The sequence below is a fragment of the Geotrypetes seraphini genome, chromosome 1 (assembly GCF_902459505.1).
Source record: "Geotrypetes seraphini chromosome 1, aGeoSer1.1, whole genome shotgun sequence".
Classification (NCBI taxonomy): Eukaryota; Metazoa; Chordata; class Amphibia; order Gymnophiona; family Dermophiidae; genus Geotrypetes; species Geotrypetes seraphini.
Window position 1 is genome coordinate 218,829,165 of NC_047084.1, and position 20,907 is coordinate 218,850,071.

A 20,907-nucleotide genomic window follows, 5' to 3' on the forward strand; every position below is an offset into this window, starting at 1 on the left:
GACACAGCTTCTGAGTGTTTAATGGATGGTCACGTTCAAAGGTTGCAAGGTCATTAGTGTGACGGGGCCCAATGGCTGCTGTGCTTACTTTGCCATGTTCACGTGGGTATGCTTGAGACATGGAGTGTACAGGGTGATGATTTGGTGATAGCCCTGGGGCAATCTCAGGAATTCCCTATAAGTATAGGGGTTCTGGGTATCCTTAAGGATAAAAACATAGAATTGCTATACTGGAACAGTCCAAAGGTCCATCAAGCCCAGTATCCTGTTTCCAATAGTGGCCAACCCAGGTACCAAGTACCTAACTAGATCCCAAGTAGTAAAACAGATTCTATACTGCTTATCCTATGAATAAGCAGTAGATTTTCCCAAGCCATCTCAATGGTCTGTGGACTTCTCTTTTAGGAAATTATCCAAGCATTTTTTTAAACCCCACTAAGCTAATTGATTTCACCATATTTTCCAGCAATGAATTCCAGAGTTTAATTACACTTTGTGTGAAGAAATATTTTCTTCGCTTTGTTTTAAATCTACTACTTAGTAGCTTCATTGCATGCCCCCTAATCCAACTATTTTTGGAAAGAGCAAACAAGCGAATGGCATCTACCCTTTCCACTCCACTCAGTGTTTTATAAACCTCTAGCCACTTTAGCCTTTCCTCATAGGGAAGTTGTCCCAAACCTTTAATCATTTTTGTTGCCCTTCTCTGTACCTTTTCTAATTTGACTATATTTTATTATTTATATTTTTGGGGGATACAGTAACCAGAACTGCACAAAGTATTCAAGTTATGGCTGCTCCATAGAACAATACAAGGACATTATAACATTTTCATCTTTGTTTTCCATGCATTTCCTTGTAATGCCTAACATTCTATTTGCTTTATTAGCTGTCGCCGCCGCACATTGAGCTGAGGGTTTCAACATATCTTCAACAATGACACCTAGATCCTTTTCCTAGGGCTGTGACTCCTAACTTAGAATCCAGGATCATGTAGCTATAGTTCGGGTTCTTCTTTCCCACATGCATCACTTTGCACTTACATTAAATGTCATCTGTCATTTTGACGCCCAGTCTTCTAGTCTCACAAGGTCCTCTTGCAATTTTTCACAATCCTCTTGTGTTTGACAACTTTGCACAACTTTGTGACATCAACAAATGTAATTATCTCACTTGCTATTCCCATCTTTAGATCATTGATAAATATGTTAAAAAGTTAATATGGAGTTCACAAAAATACCTCCCTTATATTCAATTTTCAAATTCTTAATTAGAAACAGTGATGAAGTTTTCTCATATCAGACTTATCTCCACTAATCACACTTTTGAAGTTCTTTATAGAGGAGAAGCCTCAGATCCCCGTGCATTGCCAGTGATTAACTATACAACAGCACTAGATAGGGAACTAACCTCATCGGCACTCTCCCCCTCCTGCCTAATTTTAAGATGATGTATATCAAAAAACGCTCAAAAAACTGATAATGAATTTAGCTTCAATTAGGCAGGGAGTTCTTATATCTCTCAGCTTCTGTTTTCTTTGCTTCGGTCCGTTCCTGCCCACGTAAAGCTGGCTGGCGTTTCGCTGTATAGCTGCGTCAGGGCAGTGGACTCCTGTGTAAATAATGCAAAAAACAGCGCTATTAGAGTAAGACCAATGCCAAAATACTCCTCTCCATACTTCTACTTACTCAGCGAATGTATGAACGCTCAAAATGGCAAAGATGGCTGCTGCTTTGAACTGCCCAGTTTTATACTACTAACATATGACATCACATGGGAAGAGCCTAATTGCATCATCCAATAGTCTGAAAGGGCTTGCACCTACTATTCTTTGAATAGGAAACTGATGATCACTGTGTTAAAATGTCATTAGCCATAAAGTTGTTCATTTCAAAGTCAAAAAAATATGTGGCACTCTATTTTAGCATTTAGTCCTTTGGGCTCTTCGGTGTCCAAATGGAAAATCCATTCCTGTTCTTTCTGCACGAGGATCCGTCACCTATCTCCTCCTCTGGTTGTAAGTGGCACATGATCCAGGACCATACATTGAAATTCTGGGCAGTTCAAAGCAGTGGCCATCTTTGCCATTTTGAGCGTTCATACATTCGCCAAGTAAGTAGAAGTATGGAGAGGAGTATTCTCGCACTGGTCTTACTCTAATAGCGCTGTTTTTTGCATTATTTTCACAGGAGTCCACTGCCCTGACACAGCTATATAGCGAAACGCCAGCTAGCTTTACGTCGGCAGGAACGGACCAGAAGAACATAGTAGATGACGGCAGATAAAGACCCGAATGGTCTATCCAGTCTGCCCAACCTGATTCAATTTAAATTTTTTAATTTTTTCTTCTTAGCTATTTCTGGGCAAGAATCCAAAACTCTACCCGGTACTGTGCTTGGGTTCCTACTGCCGAAATCTCCGTTAAAACCTACTCCAGCCCATCTACACCCTCCCAGCCATTGAAGCCCTCCCCAGCCCATCCTCCACCAAATGGCCATATACTGATACAGACCGTGCAAGTCTGCCCAGTACTGGCCTTAGTTCAATTTTTAATCTTATTTTCTGATTCTAGATCCTCTGTGTTCATCCCACGCTTCTTTGAACTCAGTCACAGTTTTACTCTCCACCACCTCTCTCGGGAGCGCATTCCAGGCATCCACCACCCTCTCCGTAAAGTAGAACTTCCTAACATTGCCTTTGAATCTACCACCCCTCAACCTCAAATTATGTCCTCTGGTTTTACCATTTTCCTTTCTCTGGAAAAGATTTTGTTCTACGTTAATACCCTTCAAGTATTTGAACGTCTGAATCATATCTCCCCTGTCTCTCCTTTCCTCTAAAGTATACATATTCAGGGCTTCCAGTCTCTCCTCATACATCTTCTGGCACAAGCCTCCTATCATTTTCGTCACCCTCCTCTGGACTGCTTCAAGTCTTCTTACGTCCTTCGCCAGATACGGTCTCCAAAACTGAACACAATACTCCAAGTGGGGCCTTACCAATGACCTGTACAGGGGCATCAGCACCTTCTTCCTTCTACTGGCTACGCCTCTCTTTATATAGCCCAGCATCCTTCTGGCAGCAGCCACTGCCTTGCCACACTGGTTTTTTGCCTTTAGATCTTCGGACACTATCACCCCAAGGTCCCTCTCCCCGTCCGTGCATATTAGCTTCTCTCCTCCTAGCATATACGGTTCCTTCCGATTATTAATCCCCAAATGCATTACTCTGCATTTCTTTGCATTGAATTTTAGTTGGCAGGCATTAGACCATTCCTCTAACTTTTTCATATTTTCCACTCCCTCTTTGGTGTCTACTCTGTTACAAATCTTGGTATCGTCTGCAAAAAGGCACACTTTTCCTTCTAACCCTTCAGAAATGTCACTCACAAACATATTGAACAGGATTGGCCCCAGCACCGAACCCTGAGGGACTCCACTACTCACCTTTCCTTCCTCCGAGCGACTTCCATTAACCACCACCCTCTGGTGTCTGTCTGACAGCCAGTTTCTAACCCAGTTCACCACTTTGAGTCCTAACTTCAGCCCTTCAAGCTTGTTCAACAGCCTCCTATGAGGAACTGTATCAAAGGCTTTGCTGAAATCTAAGTAAATTACATCTAGCATATGTCCTCGATCCACCTAATCTGGTCACCTAATCAAAAAATTCAATCAGGTTCATTTGGCACGATTTACCTTTTGTAAAGCCATATTGCCTCGGATCCTGTAACTCATTAGATTCAAGGAAGTACACTATCCTTTCTTTCAGCAACACTTCCATTATTTTTCCAACAACTGAAGTGAGGCTCACCGGCCTGTAGTTTCCTGTTTCATCCCTGTGACCACTTTTATGAATTGAGAGAGGTCCTGAAAGGAGAATTCTCCAGAGGGAGAAACTATCCCTAACTGTGGGTTGGGAGAAGCCCTAGGAAGGAAAGGAGTTGTGCCTTCCCTAGATATGGGCTGGGAGAAGCCCTGGGAAGGAGTAGAGTTGTGAGGCAGACTGTCAAGGTGAGATGGTTGCTATCTGCTTAGCTAAGGTAAGCCAACCTTTCATGCCGAATGAACTGTTGCAGCTGGTGTTTGGAGGGTGGCAAACATTGACCTCAAGAATATCTTGGACTTTGTAAACCAGATAATAATTAAAGACAGGTTGTTGGATTACACTGTTATTTTGAACAAAGAGATTATTCTGCAAACCCTGAGCCTGTGTAGTATCAAGGCTCAGATTTCTGAACCAATAAGAGTTGTTTTGTACCTTTAAAATGAGTTTGTGTGTGCACATCCTTAAAATACACTCAGTATCCTACAAGATATTGTTAGAGAATAGGCACCTACCTTGGGGTGCCAGAATAGAGGTACTCATTTTTAGAACTGCCCCATAATGGCTGAATGCTTTCAGTAGACCATAGAGATGTTCCATTGCTTCCAGTGAGACTGTTTACATGTTCCAGTGCTAAATAGCTGCCTAATTTTACAACTTTTGCAACTACCTCTGGACTCTACCTGCTGTTAATTCACTAGTTGCTGTAGCTTTAGAAATTGTATATATCCTATGAACATTTTTCTCATTTTTGTTGTGTCATTATGTTGAGCTTGAATGCATTCATTTTGAAAGAGGAGTATAGCCTCTCGATAGCCACTGTATATATTCTTACAACTAAAGGACTTAGAGCTAATTGAGGTGGCTGATAAACGTGAATATAAATGGAGCAACTATGAAAGAAAACACATATGTGTAAATTATGTAGATATGTTATACCCATAGACATATCAGTTTTCAAAAGAATAAATTTTGCTTTAAATTTGAAAATTACCTTGTGAAACATATGCACACACATTTATACCTTTTAATTGTGTGAATACATTTTATGTGAAAACATGTGCTCATACTTTTAGATTTCTTTTGTATAAGTAAATTTACTGCTTAAGAATATGAAGGACACTCACACCTGTGTGTTGAATTGGTTTTAAAAGTTCTGTATCTGTTTATGAAACCCTGTTTTGAGACTGGAAATGCTTTTGCTGGTTGTCATGAAAATGTGAGACAGAAAAGCACGAGAATGTGAACCAGCTTGATGGAGAGTAGAGAGATGGCATGCTAAAAATCATGTAATGCTTTCTTTAACAGAGAAAAGGCATACTCTGTGGGTAAAGCCATGTGTGAACGGCTAAGAGATTCCATACCCCGACAGCTATTTGAAATAGCTATCCAAGCTGCCATTGGTAGCAAAATCCTTGCTAGAGAAACGTGAGTTCTTCCTTTCTTTTCTTTCTTGCACTACAGTGGTAGTGGGAAAAGAAGTAATCACCATTTACTTCAAAATGCGCCCTAAAATCGAACATTCAAGGGCCTTCAAAATGGTGCTGTTGATCTTTAGCATTACTTTTACAGTATTATCATTAGGGTATGCAAGCTGCCATATAAGGCAGCCACCAGAGCAGGAGTGACTGGCAGTCATTTCAGTCCCCTTCATTCTCAGGTCCCATCTCCTTCTTTCTAAAACCTTCCCCCCCCCAACTTTACCATTGTCAATTTCACTTTTGTCCTCTTCTGTCATCTACCCTACTGCATTTCTATATTCTGTAATCACTGTCCTCATTTCATTCCTCTCCCTGACCACCCTCCCATGTTTCTAAAAATTGAAGGTTTATAAATGGATTTGTACTATTTGACCACAGTTTTCTAAAGCAGCAAATACATCAGTTACATTATAAACTTCAGTTTCAAGGTACATGAAAGTAGCTATAGGTTGCAGTAGCTTGCCTTTGTGTCCAACGTCATGTATATACCACCGTCTACTTAAATGGTTTTTATGAGAAACTATTAGGGAAGTGAGAAACCAAAATGTACCATTGACACCCAGAAAAATATATCTAAAATGGTGATTTACCTGTCCATATTGTATACATACTGGTTCTTTATAAGGCTTTCTGTTCCTTAAGGTTATTTACACCCTACAAATGTCACAGTACTATCCTTTGTACTCAGACAAGGGCCTATCTATACCTTCTACTGCTCTTTAAGTCTACTGGATAATTAGCAACAATACTTAAATACAATAAGTCTAAGAATTAGGCCTACGTTGTGTTAATTTGGGAGTATATACTGTATAGTTCTATATTTTGGGGAGGGAAGGGGACTGTGGTAAAAAAATAAAAAATAATACTGTTTTCATTTAAATTGTTTTTCCAGAGTGAAAGCTTACAGGAAGAATGTCTTGGCAAAATGTGTAAGTAATATATGTATAACTTATAAGTGTACATGGCATAGACTTGAAATTCTGAGATTTTGCGTCTATACAGAATATAACAGATTGAAACAGGAAATTGTTGAAGTGACCTATAAATGAATCAAGTCTTATAGATGATAGAGTGGCATTATTTTTAACACATGGTTTGACAAATTTTTTCTCTTTCACTCCAGGATCCAGTAGCTGAGTCTTCACTTTTACATTCTACCACCCATTATCCCAACATTTCCTCTTTTTCTCTGCACATACTTGTAGCCCAGCATCTCCCTGCCCTGCCCACCAGAATTGTAGAGCTGAAAGTAGTTTTAGGTGGTCAGAATTTAAGTTGGTAAAAATGTACCAACTCGGACTCCAGCTTCAAAATAAAAAGATTAATTTAAATATATGGTAAACCTATCTTTTTATACTTAAATGGATTTTGCTTTTGTCCTAGATCTAAAGTACTAGTAAATATGCTAAATTTGTCAGTATTTTAGATCCAGGAAAAAAAAGTTTAAAACCTAATATCAATTTACTTTTTCCAGGAGTCAGAGTTGAAAGTTTGGTGTAACAACTCCCTGCTGCCCACCTCTCTCTCCTACTGCTATGGTCTAGCTCTGCTTCTCTCTCTTCTTTCTTCTATCCCATGGTCCAGCATTTCCTTATTACCTCTCCCCTTTCTTCCCCATTATGATCCAGCAATTTCCTGTATCCTCCCCATCCCCCTCCCCACTGTCTCTTTCTCCCCTTCCACATTACAACCCAGAAGATCTGTGTCTGCCTTCCTCAAACCAAAAGGTGCAACTTCAGTGTTCAGCAAAGCAGTAGCTTGAAGGGGAAGGTGACTGCAGAAAACTCAGCTTGGTAGCATGAGATGCAGCTATACAAATCCCAATGTCCTCCTTTTTGGGCTGTATAGGTAGCTAACTGCGCACTGGAATTGAAAACTTTCTAAGAGAAGTTTACCACCTACACAACTTGAGACAGAAGAGGGCATTGGGGTTTGTATATTGGCATCTCCCCCCCCCCCCTCCATGTACCCTGTGCAGTGCTGCATCTCTGTCCCCCCACTGGTCTGACATTTCTCCTAGCCCCCATGGTCTGAGGTGTCCTCTTCTCTCCACTCCCACCCTTTACAGTCTGACGTGTCCCCTTCCCAAAATCCCCTCTTCCCATTCCCATGGTCTTACATTTATCCATCTCCCCAGACCCCGTTCCCCATGATCTAACATTTCTCCCACACCTGTCTCAATAGCAGACTATGGATTTTTCCTCCAGGAACTTATCCAGCTATGTTAACACTGGCACCACATCCTCTGACCATGTGTTCCAGAGTTTAACTATTCTCTGTAATTTCATTAAGCATCCCCTATTCTTTATAATTTTTGATGACTTGTACCCGTTCTGCATCGGTCAGGATTTTATAGACTTCAGTCATATCTCCCCTCAGCCATTTCTTTGTGAATATGAAAAGCTCTAACCTCTTTAACCTTTTCTCATACGAGAGAGTTCCATCCCCTTTATCATCTTGGTCACTCTTGTTTGAGCCTTTTCTAAATCCACTATATATATTTTTTTGAGATACAGCGACCAGAATTGAACACAGTACTCAAGGTGAGGTCGCACCATTGAGCTATACAGTGGCATTATATTCTTAGGGCTCCTTTTACAAAGGTGTGCTATCGGTTTTAGCATGCGCTAGTCGCTACCGCCTCCTTTTAAGCAGGCGGTAGTTTTTCGGCTAGCGTGCGCTATTGTACGCGCTAATCTTGTGCGTGCACTAAAAACACTAGCGCAGCGGTCTCAAACACGCGGCCCGCGGGCCACATGTGGCTCTCCAGGTTTTATTTGCGGCCCGCGGTCTAGACTGGATCATTCTCTTCCTTTTGGAGCAGCAGCATGTCTGGCCGGCTTGTTCCATTCAAAGCCACAGGTTGGCGGCTCCTTGCGCTATCCACTCCTGCATCGGAAGCCTCTCTGACATCACAACATGAGAGAGGCTTCAACGCAGGCGCAGATCTCGCAAGAAGCCGCCACCCGCAGTTTTGAATGGAATGAGCCAGCCAGACACGCTGCTGCTCCAGTGGCGTATCAATGGGGGGGGTGGGGCGGTCCGCCCCGGGTGCCTGCCCCAAGGGGTGCACAGCTGGCCACTCTCCACTGTTCTTCCTAGAGTATGGCTCGTGGCTCGTTTAGAGCAGTGGTGCCCAACCTGCTTCCCTTCCCTTCTCACCGCTGCCTTCGGGGAACAGGCCGGCAACGTGTTCTTTGATCTCCCGCTCGCCGCCCGACATCAATTCTGATGTCAAGAGGATGTTCTGGCTAGCCAATCGCTGCCTGGCTGCCCGGAATGTCCTTTCCGATGTTAGAATTGACGTTGGGCGGCGAGAGTTGGGCGGCCCCATGGAGAAGAGAAGCAGGGAGATCTCGGCCTGTTCCCGATGGCGGCAGCGGCAGCAGCCTATTCCCAGCGGTAGTGGCATGGGGGAGGGCAGGAAGGAAGGAAGAAAGAAAGAAGGGGGGGGGACAGGGAGCCAGAAACAAAGCAAAAAATGGGAGACGGAATCAGAGAAAGACAGACATAGATAAAGAAAGAAAAAGTTGGGGGAGGGAATGAGGTCAGGAGGAGAGGAAGCATACAGGAGGCTGAAAGAAGGGAAGAAATATTGGATGCACAGTCAGAAGAATAAAGTGCAACCAGAGACTGATGAATTTACCAAACAAAGGTAGGAAAATGATTTTTTTTTCAATTTAGTGATTGAAATGTGCCAGTTTTGAGAAAGAAAAGATATTAAACTTTAAATGTGAGTGCTGCAGAAAAAAACAGAGTACTTGGAGGGCCGCAGAAAAAATAGTTAATGTCTTATTAAAGAAATGACAATTTTGCATGAGGTAAATCTCTTTATAGTTTATATATCTTTTCTTTTAACTGTTAAAAGAAAGTTTTATAAACTATAAAGAGTTTAACCTCATGCAAAATTGTAATTTCTTTAATAAGACATAACTATTTTTTCTGTGGCCCTCCAAGTACCTACAAATCCAAAATATGGCCCCGCATAGGGTTTGAGTTTGAGACCACTGCACTAGCGCACCTTCGTAAAAGGAGCCCTTAGTCTTATTTACCATCCATTTTATAATAATTCCTAGTATCTCGTTGCTTTTTGGGCCCCCTCCGCACATTGGGTAGAAGGTTTCAGCGTATTGTCTAATCGAAATGGCATGAGAGTGGAGTAAGTAAATTTCTGATCGTTTACAGTTTAGAAAGATGTTAAGACACAACTATATGTTGAGGCTTTCCTTTGAAACTTCGCTAGTAGCCATATTTGATAAGAAATCTGAATTACACTTACTGCACTTTATTAAGTGAGGACGGATAATATGTAGATTCCTTAAGTTTTTGATGTAACTCAAGTAAACTAGATTATTATATGATTGTGATTTAATTGAATGTATTTTGTAATTGTACTATCCTTGAACTTTTGTGAATGTTCTACCTGTTAACCGCTTAGGTACAGGCAGTGGCGTACCAAGGGGGGGGCGGGAGGGGCGGTCCGCCCCGGGTACCAAGCCCTGAGGGGGTGCTCCCGGTCCGGTCCAGTTCTCCCCCCTGCGCCGGGTGTCGCGTCTGGAAACAGCCTGCAGCAAGATCGCGATGCCAGAGATCTTTGCCTGCTTCGACTGTTTCCTCCGCCACGGTCCTGCCCCTCCTCTGATGTCAGAGGAGGGGCGGGACCGCGGCGGAGGAAACAGCCGAAGCAGGCAAAGATCTCTGGCATCGCGCGATCTTGTTGCAGGCTGTTTCCCCAGGGCAGTAGCGTACCAAGGGGGGCGAGGGGGAGGTCCATCCCGGGTGCCGCCTTAGGGGGGGGGTGCACAGCTGGCCCGGTCCCTATCGCGCTCCTACCCTCCCAGCGAAAGCAGCATCGGCGCCATTATCGAAAAAGGTAATGGCGCCAGGCCTTGGAGCACCAAGGCAGACCGCTTCTCCCCCCTCCCAGCCGAAACCCCGCTGACCATCCTATCTCTCCTCCCCCAAGTGAACCTTTCCGACCCTCCCAGCGAAAGCAGCAAACCTCCCTCCAGTAGCGTCGGCTTTATCCTCCCTCTGCCGCATCACTGATGACGTCATCAGTAACGCGGCAGAGGGAGGAGAAAGCCGCGAAGGAGGTTTGCTGCTCTCGCTGGGAAGGTCGGAAAGGTTCACGGGGGGGGGGGGAGATAGGAGGGTCAGCGGGGGTTCGGCTGGGAGGGGGGAGAAGCGGACTGCCTCGGTGCTCCATTACCTTCTTCGGGCAGCAGCAGCGTTTACAATTCGCTGCTGTTGCCGGCTTCAGGCCTTGTTCTCTGCCTGGTCCTGCCTACTTCCAGTTTTCATGAAGACAGGACCCGACAGAGAGGAAGGCCTGAAGCGGGCAACAGCAGTGAATTGTGAATGCTGCTGCTGCCCGATGAAGTTCAGGACATCAGGACATCGGGGAAGGAGCAGGAAGAAATCGGCTGCTGGCTTGGGGGTGAGGGTAGGGAAAGAATCGTGGAAGTGGAGAAATCGGCACGATGGCTTTGTGCGGGCTAGGGGGAGAGAGAAAGAAAGGAAAAAATAAAGAGGGGGGGGCCAGGGGGAGAGAGAAAGAAAGGCAGAAAGAAAGAGGGGGACCAAGGGGAGAGAAAGAAAGGCAGAAATAAAGAGGGGGTCAAGGGGGAGAGAAAGAAAGGCAGAAAGAAAGAGGAGGGCCAGGGTGAGAGAGAAAGAAAGGCAGAAAGAAAGAGGGGGACCAAGGGGAGAGAAAGAAAGGCAGAAATAAAGAGGGGGGCCAGGAGGAGAGAGAAAGAAAGGCAGAAATAAAGAGGGGAGCCAGGGGGAGAGAGAAAGAAGAAGGACCAGAAGAAGGACCAGAGACTCATGAAATCACCAGACAAAAAAGTAGGAAAAATGATTTTATTTTCAACTTAGTGATCAAAATGTGTCCGTTTTGAAAATTTATATCTGCTGTCTATATTTTGCACTATGGCCCCCTTTTACTAAACCGCAATAGAGTTTTTTAGCGCAGGGAGCCTATGAGCGTCGAGAGCAGCGTGGGGCATTCAGCGCAGCTTCCTACGCTAAAAACCGCTATCGCAGTTTAGTAAAAAGGGAGGGGGAATATTTGTCTATTTTTGTATAGTTGTTACTGAGGTGACATTGCATAAAGTCATCTGCCTTGACCTCTTTGAAAACCCGCGGAATATAAATGATAATTAACATTTTCTCTGCGTACAGCGTGCTTTGTGTTTTTAAAATTTTATTGTTGGTAGATCATTTTGACATGGCCACAAAGGTAAGGGGGAGGGAGGGAGGGGAACTGCTGAAAGACATCTAGTAATCCTTGCAGGCTTGACTGCAGGGAATTATTTTTGTAAAATCATGTTTTGTTATGTGACTGGCATTATCTAGACTTTAATTTCTATGAATGAATAGAATGAAAATGATATAAAATTACTTGCTTGTTTTTATGTGCGTGCGCTGAAGGAAAGTGGAGAGAGAGTGGGCTGAGGATGCTGAAGGGAAATGGGGAAGAGAGTGGGGAGAAGACGCTGATTTATAAATTGACAATTGTACAGAATATTGTTTCTTTTTATACTTTAATATAAACAATTCAAGGCTTGTGTGGATGGAATCAGGTGGTTTGCGGGGATGGGGACCAGTGTTCCCTCTAAGCGGGCGGGTGTTGTGAGCAAACTTTTTTCACTGTGAGCTAAAAATATCGGGCGCCAGCAAGTTATGAGCCAAATAAATATGTTGCTTTCTACCACAGAACTTCCTTACGTTTGTATGGAATCTATCCCCTTTCAACTTTAGAGAGTGCCCTCTCGTTCTCCCTGCCTTAGCTACTAAGTCTATTCCCTTCAGTACCTTGAATGTTTCTATCATGTCCCCTCTCAATCTCCTCTGCTCAAGGGAGAAGAGGCCCAGTTTCTCTAATCTTTCGCTGTACGGCAACTCCTCCAGCCCCTTAACCATTTTAGTTGCTCTTCTCTGGATCCTTTCGAGTAGTACCGTGTCCTTCTTAAAGTACCAGTGCTGGACGCAGTACTCCAGGTGAGGGCGTACCATGGCCCGGTACAGCAGCATGATAACCTTCTCTGTCTCTTCAGTCCAGCATCTGCCCCTTCCATTCACTGTCTGTCTTTCCCTGCCATCTCTCCTCCTGCCCCCCCCCCCCACCCCCCAATTTGGTCTAGCATCCATCATCTTCCTTCTGTTCCCTTCATGGTCTGGCATCTCTATCCTTCCCTCCCCCCTGTGGTTTTTAGCATATCTCTCTTCTCATTTCCTCCACTCAGATCTGATCATTCTCTGCTCTCTCTTCCCTTTTCTTCTCTGGTCTTCCTTCTCTATTTTCTGCCTCCATCTAAATTAAATTCTTTCTTACTATTTAGTCCCGTTTCCCTCTTTTCACTGTGTCTACACACAGCTTGTCACCCCTTTCCCTCACCCCTCCATTATCTTACTATTTTCTTCCCCCTTTATTTATCTCCTCCTTCCATCCAGTATGTGTTCTTTCCCCACTTCCATTCAGCATCTGCTCTCCCTTCTCAACTTACATCCATCTGCCTTCTGCTCTCTCTCCCTTCTTCTCACTTCCATCATCTGTCCCCTTCTCTCTCTCTCTCATCTCCTCCATTCCATCATCTGCCCCTTCTCTCTCTCTCTCTCTCCCCCCCCCCCCAACTTCCATCATCTGCCCCCCTTCCCCTCACCTTTGTGGGTCACTTTCTTTCCCCTGAGGGTGGCTCATGTCACAGGGGAAGCTTTGGCCGAGCAGAACCGCTTGATTGACAGTGGAACTTACTTGATTGATGTCGATGCTGGGGCCCGTTGCCGTTTGAAGGAAAAAAAAAAAGGTGGAAAAAAGGAACCTGTAAAGGCGAGAGGAAGGGAAACCTCCAGGACAGCTGCTTTTTGCCCTCCTTCAGCGGCCCAAGAGTTCAGACCAGCAGCGGCAGCTCTGTATGCTTTTAACTTCGGCACAGAGCTGCCCCTAATCAATAGTTTAGCGCGGTTTCATGAGGCAGCCTCGGGGCCTTTGATAGCCGGCCCGCTTCGATGATGCGATGTGGGCCGGCCTAGCAAAGGCCCCGAGGCTGCCTTATGAAACCGCGCTAAACTATTGATTAGGGGCAGCTCTGTGCCGAAGTTAAAAGCATACACAGCTGCCGCTGCTGGTCTGGAGGTGCGGAGACAAGGCAGGAGGCAAACGCGGTGGAAGGCAGGAGTCCCGGCGAAGGCAGGAGTCCCGGCGAAGGCAGGAGTCCCGGCACAGCGACTGCAACAGGAAGTTGCAAGTCAGCTGACGCCGGCCTTTCGTTGCGGCGGGGACCGAATCCTTCGCGGACCGGCAAGATTTTGTTTGCGGACCGGCGGTTGAAGAACTGTGCTCTACACTGTGTGCGCTGTGACGAGAAACATGTGCGCTGCGAGGTAATATTTTGTGCGCCAGCGCACCCAGCGCAGCTTAGCGGGAACATTGGGATTAGTCCAATAAAATGGTATTTTTTTATTTCTCATTATTTGTTTTATTTTTATTTGTTAATTTATAAAGTGGTGATTGTTATGTATCAGGTTTTTCAAATTTACATCTACTGTCTTTATATTTTGCACTGTATTAGAGGACATGTGTTACTGTTTTTTGTGGTGTTGCATTGTATCCAGGGTCTGGTTTCTTGGCGGATCAGTTTAACTTTTGTCTACATATTTCTATTTTTAGTTTGTGATTATTCCATTTTGGGCGAGGGTGTATCTCTGTTCTGTGTGTTCTGAAAAAGACATAGTTTTCAGTTGGCATTGACTACAGGACCAATTGACTGTGCGGGATCTGGCTTGTTTAGTTTTACAATGTATGTGTTGGTGTTCTAGTGCTCACTGCAATGTTTAAGATGCAGCCTTTTCCTAGGTACACTCTTGTGGTGCGATATGTAGATTGGTACTAAAAATCATATTTTTCATATAGATGGGGGGGGTGTCAAAAAATGATGGGCCCCGGGTGCCACATACCCTAGGTACGCCACTGGGTACAGGCAGTCTAAAAATTTTAGAAATAAATAAAATAGTTATATCTTTAGATGTCTCATGAAAAAGATAATCTGAAGATTGTTCTCCATCTGTCTGAAATTGTTACAACTTCCCTCATTCTCTCAATTCATTTTCAGAATCCTAATTTTTTCATAATCATCAAAAAGCAAAATGTCCTTAAAATAACAGTTCAATAAAATATCTGGTGATAAGAGGCAATATATAAAAAAATTAAAAATTCTCAAAATCTTGGCCCTTTAAACATTTTCTAGTTCTGTCTGAAGGTGTATTAACAAGTAATCTTTAATAGCCAAAGAATTAACAGTCTGTAATGTAATATCAGTACCAAAGTACAAATTTTCTTCTTAATATCTGTTAACTTATCAACAGTCTGTTCAGAAAAAATATATAAGTTGGGAATAGGTGACTTCATCCATCCCTCAGCTTAATTACTAAAAGAGCCAGCTCGGTGGGTGCTTGAGCACTCTCAATATTGAACAAACTCTGACTCTGTCCAGAGAGATAATTTCCATTGGTTCTAACACACTCAATAATTTTGAAAAGTCGTAGTGGAGAGGGATTGGTTGTCCTAGAGAGCTGCAGGATTGGTACTGTTATATGTAGGAAGGTGATAAGTCCACCAATCTCTCTCATGGTCTCTCTCACTAGCAAAATGTAGGCGCTAGCAAGCTCCTCCTCATCTTATGATTTTTTTTTTTTTTAATATTTTTTTCTCATTTATTTTCTTTTTTTCCTGTTTTCTTGCTTTTAGTACTTCTAATCTTTTCATTTTGTCTCCTGCTCTTTTCTTGTTTCTTTGTCCTGTTTCTTCATCCAATATTTTTCTCACCTTCCTTTTTCTTTTTTACACATTTTTGTTTTCTTCTGATGCCTCCTGCCTCCCCTCCCCCTTTGCTTTCTCAGTTCCTCGTGTTGCAAAGGCATCACTGTTCAAATATATTCCTCAATACAGCACCACTCAGCTCAAGTTTGGTCTCTTGTTCTTAATTCTTACAGGCAGTGGTGTACCTAGCATATGTGACACCCGGGGCCCATCATTTTTTGGCACCCCCCCCCCCATCTGTACGAAAAACATGATTTTTAGTAACAATCCACACGTCACACATGAGTGCCTAGGAAAAGGCAGCATCTTACATATGCAGAGAGCAGTACAACATCAATACACCCATTGTAAAACTAAACAAGCCAGACTAGTACAGATCAATCCTACAACGTCAATCCTAACAGAAAACCATGTCTTTCGAACACACAGAACACAGAAAACACCTTTGCCTAGTATGGAATATGTCATCACAAACTAACCCTTCCCCCTTTTACAAAACTGTAGTGTGGATTTTAGCCACGGTGGTAACAGCTCTGACGCTCATAGAATTCTGGGCATCAGAGCTGCTACCACCACGGCTGGTGCTAAAAACCGCTCCACAGTTTTGTAAAAGGGGGGATATAATAGAAATACATAGACAAAGGTTAAATTGAACCAGCAAGAAGCTGAACTCTGCATACAATGCAACACCACAGAAACAGTGACACTGTCTCCTAAAGCAATAAATAAATATAATTTTTTTTTCTACCTTTGTCTTCTGTGGTTTCTGCTTTCCTCATCTTCTTGTTACTTTCTTCCTTCCATCCACTGTCTGCCATCTCTCTGCCCCTATATGGCATCTTCTATCCTTTGATGCCCCTTCCAGAAACTGTATACCTCCCCCTTCCATCTCTCCTTTCACCCCCATTGGTCTGGCATCTCTCTCCTCTCCTTCCCTCTCCCACACCTCTTCTGCAATCCCTTTCTTCCCTCATTTTCCTTTTCAATTTATTTTCTGCATTCATCTAGATTACGTTCTTACTACCCTCTCATCAATTTCCTTTTTTACTGTCTACCTATAGCTTACCACCTCTTTCCCTCAGCCCCTCCAGTATTTCCTTAACTCAATCATTTTCCCCCATCATGTGCCCTCCTTTTATTTATCCCCTCCTTCCATCATCTGCCCTCTTCTCTCTCCCCACTTCCATCATCTGCCCCTTCTCTCTCTTTCCCCCCACTTCCATCAGCATCTGCCCCCTTTCGCTCCCTACAACCCAATTCCATGCAGTATTGTTCCCCCTTGTCTCCTTCCCTGCAATTCCATCAGCATCTGCCCCTTTCTCTCCCTCCACCACGCATCCATACCACCCTGACCCCCTTTGTCACCCTTCAGCATGATTCCATACCACCCTGACCCCCCTTTGTCACCCTTCACCATTCCATACCACCCTGACCCCCCCCTTTGTCACCCTTCAGCATGATTCCATACCACCCTGACCTCCTTTCTTTCTGCATCCCAAAGGTCCGGCGATGACTGCTTCTGCTCGGATGGAAGAGGTAAGTGACGTCAGAGGGGGCTGGGCCGGCAGACGCAGTTAGTTGCGGCAAATCCCGCGATGATTGCAGCTGCCGGTCCCCGTCCCCCCCCCCCCCGACATCACTTACCTCTTCCCAGTCATCGCGGGACCTTCTTCACTTCAGTGCGGCTGCCGACTCTGCTCTAAGTACGGCAGCCGCGCTGAAGTGCCGTTTGAAGCAGCGCGGGAGGTTCCGGATCCGGCCAGCTGTGCACCCCCTTGGAGCGTGCACCCGGGGTGGACCGCCCCCTCTTGGTACGCCACTGCTTACAGGACTTGAAACCAAAAGAGTTTTGCACCACGCAGCTCAAACTTAAACTGAGTTGCACTGCAGAAGATAATGTTTTCATCAGTGATAGAAAATATAGAAAAAATCCTCACCAGGATCCAATTTCTAGCCACCACAGTGACCTGGTACACTTTTTTAACATTTACCAACATATACATTAAATCAAGGCTTGCACATTTGTTCCATTTGAGCTGGAAAAGAAAAAAGGCATGACCAATCCAGAACAAAAAGCAGTATAATTTTTTTATTTTTTTTTAGATTGTGGGCTTAGAGGTGAATCAGTCTAGAGCTCCCATTTGGAAATATTGGGGGAGGAAGGTTTCCCTTCTGACAAGAAGCCTCACTGGAGGCATAAACCTGTGTAACATGTCAGAAGAATATCTGTAGAACTCCCCCCACCCCCAATTTCAGCATGCATTCAGTTTCAAGTTTGCTTATTATCTAAGGTGCAGCATCTCATTAGACTATTTGCTGTTTTGTGAGATTTATATAATTTGTACAGATTTCACATCTTTTATTGATTTATTTATTCCTTTTTGTATTTTAGTTACACATATCAGACATTTATCAAGTTTTCTTAATTTTTCATTTTCACTATTGTCACATTGTTTATGATAAATGATCACAGCAGACCCTCTGTGTTGCTGAACAACATTGGGCTAGATTTGTAGTCCATTTATATACCACTGCTGAAAATTTCCTTCTACTACTTTTGCTGTTTTCTACAATGAGATGTTACTAGAGGAGGTTCCCCATCAGGAATCATAAAAAAATATGTCCAGTTGTAGCACCCATTGAATGATTTCACATTAAACTGGTTGGGCCCAGCCTGACGAAAGAGACTTCATGCTACCTTCCCAATCTGATCATGTCCAGCAAAAATAGCTCCATACTCTCGATAATAAAATCCAAAATAGATAGGGACTGACTCCTTACTGTCTTGTTCTGTTTATACAGTCCAAGATTTGCTAACCTCAACACAAGTTTACCTCTCTTGCATTGCTCAGACTAGAAGTATAGGTCGAAGCCAAAGAATATCAATGTTCTGATAGGGGAAAATGTAATAAAGAGCTTCTGTCTACACAGGGCTAGTAGGATTTGACCTTGTTGAAAATTTCTCACTTCAAAATTAGGGTCTAACGGAATTTTAGCTTCAATTGCAAAACTAGCCCAAAATTTGAATTCAACCTTGTTTTGGTTTCAGCTGAACATACTGGTGGATTTTCAGCTGAAACTGAAACTTCCCCTCTCCCCAAACAAAAGAGGAAAAGAGGGCTCCATTCTGTGCCTTCTTCCCCCTCCCCCCCCCCCAAGGCCTATCTTATAAACCATGGTTGCCTAGTACCCTAGTCGAGTGGGATTGATCCCACATCACTCCTGCCCATGCTAGTTCTGCAGTCAAAATGACTGCCACAACTTCCCGTGGGAGGTTGTAGCAGCTATGTTTTGATTGGTACCAACATAGGCAGGAATGATCCAAGTCAGGTTTTGTAAGGTAGCCCCGGGTGGGGTCAATTATGTTCTAAGGGGGATAATGGGGTTTGTTTTTGTTCAAAGGGTTGACATTCCATTTTCAGATTCGGCCAAAATTGCATGGTGAATTTTGGCTGATTTGGTTTGGGCTGAAACTGGTAAAAAATCTTTTATTCGCCCTCTATTCAAAATAACTACACATGCAAGCTCTCTTGGTTTCCCATTTTGATTGCTTAGAGGCAACATTCTTCTAGATTTGTGAACATATTGTCATGGAGGCTTTATCCTGTCCCAGCTCTAAAGCAATCCCTTCTCTTCATTTGGGGACAGGTTACATAGGAAATCAACTCTGCCCGAGACTCATATCTCACAAAATCGTGGAGAACATTTTATATAATACTGCCCTGGATTTACAAGCACAGGCCTAAATGTTTGTCTTGCACTCTGTAGTTATCCCCTAAAATTATAAACTACCTGTAGACAGCCTTGGGTGAATTTCTCCAAAAAAGATGAAAAATACTCTTAAATTCAGGAGTGTCAATTTAATCTTTGCCAGTTGTCAAATTCCTTTTACGTGTTGTGTGTGCATGTACTTGAACAGCTGTGGAGGTTTTACAGGCATTGTAGATCACATGCAGTCTTTTTTTTAAAAAAAAATTCTTAACATTTTGGTGCTCTCTCTCTTTATAGTATGGTGGTGATATAACAAGAAAAATGAAGCTTCTGAAGAGGCAAGCAGAAGGCAAAAAGAAAATGAGAAAAATAGGAAATGTGGAGGTGCCAAAGGATGTATTTATCGATGTGTTAAAAAAACAGCCAAGCAAATAGTGGGAAACCAGATCTGAGCAAATCATGCAATAACTAGTCCACAAATCAAATGGGAGGTAGCTGTTGATGTAATTTTCCATTATGTTTTGATAAGATACTCTGTATAGAAAATCAGCCTTTTGATTCTGCAATAGTGTGACTACTGTGTTGATACACTTTAATGAAAATAAATAAAAATAATAATAAGATGACCTTTTTTATTTGACTAATACAGTTTTTGAAGGCAATGCCTTCAGGTCAGAAATGAACAAAACATGACTATATCATAAAGTATAAGTAAAACATAAAAGCATTCCAAGGACAATCTCACAGGGAAAGGTAGGGCAGGGTAGTGAAGAAATGAGAAAAATGGAGAGAGGCGATCAGAGGGTGGCAAAGTGTAAAATCTTATGATTTTAGAATGCAATAGGAAACCCAGATCTTTAAGTCCTAGTTGGTAGCCATCAAAATATTTCATCATGTTAACTTCAAAGATCTTACATTCCTAGATTGTTTTAAAATTTTCTTTTAGTATTTTGACCATAAAGTCATCAATGCAGTGTTCTGGTCTTGCAAAGTGCTCTCCCACAGATGTGTTACCTGGTTTGCTTTGTGTTAAATAATGTGGTGTTTGTGCGAGTTGATTCTTGTCTTTAGCACGAGTCCTGTTTCTCCATTGTTTCAGATTAAGTTGTTGGAAGGCCAGCACTGGTGGAAATGGAAACATATTTTTCAGTAATTCATTCTCCTAGAGCAGTGTTTCTCAAATCAGTCCTGGAGTACCCCATGCCAGTCAGATTTTCAGGCTATCCACAATGAATATGCATAAACTTGATTTGCATATACTGTATCCATTCTATGCAAGTTCTTTCATGCATAGTCATTGTGGATATCCTGAAAACCTGACTGGCAATGGGGTACTTCAGGACCGAGTTGAGAAACACTGTCCTAGAGTAGCAGCTGCAGATCTTTTCTCAGTATTTCCAGCTCTGAATTGTATATTACAAACACCACAAAGCTAACCAGTAACACATTTGTGGGGAACACTTTGCAATGCCAGGCTTTATGATCAAAATACTAAGAATAATTTTTTTAAGACAATCCAAGAATGTAATACCTTTGTGGTTAAAATGAAATGTTTTGACACCGGTCTGAGAGAGATCTAGTGAGAACATTATACCTTGGAAGAGATATATTGAGGGTGTTTTTATTATCTGGCAGGGCACCACAGAGGTGCTTTAAGAATTTTATGGTTGGGTAAACCAGGCATCAATATTAAGTTTGCAATGCAGTTTGATACTAAGGGCTCCTTTTACGAAGGTGGACTAGCATTTTTGGCGCGTGCTAGCTGAAAAACTACCACCTGCTCAAGAGGAGGCGGTAGCGGCTAGCGTGCGCTATTCCGTGTGTTAAGGCCCTAATGCGCCTTCGTAAAAGGAGCCCTAAAAGTATACCTTTAAAAAAAAAATCTTTATTCATTTTCAAGCTTACAATAAGTGTGACAATATATTCAAATAAATTAACAACAAATATATCACTTAATAATCATCAATGGTACAAATAATGTGCTCATATCACCTACCCTTCCCACCCTTTCTTATCATATAATCAAATACCTTGTACAATTTGTAATAATAAATTACCCTCCCTCCTGCC

General features: G+C 43.0%; 1 protein-coding gene across 7 annotated transcripts in view; it reads left to right on the forward strand.

The window, feature by feature from the left end:
• Positions 1-19,460, forward strand: part of GUF1 (GUF1 homolog, GTPase) — a 129,250-nt gene extending 109,790 nt beyond the window's left edge. For all 7 annotated transcript variants that reach the window (XM_033946227.1, XM_033946245.1, XM_033946218.1 and 4 more), the window contains 3 exons: positions 5,131-5,250; positions 6,196-6,232; positions 19,135-19,460. In XM_033946227.1, the coding sequence (XP_033802118.1) occupies positions 5,131-5,250; positions 6,196-6,232; positions 19,135-19,272 (295 nt within the window). In that variant the 3' untranslated portion in view covers positions 19,273-19,460. The remainder of the gene's footprint in view (positions 1-5,130; positions 5,251-6,195; positions 6,233-19,134) is intronic.
• Positions 19,461-20,907: the final 1,447 nt, after the last annotated feature.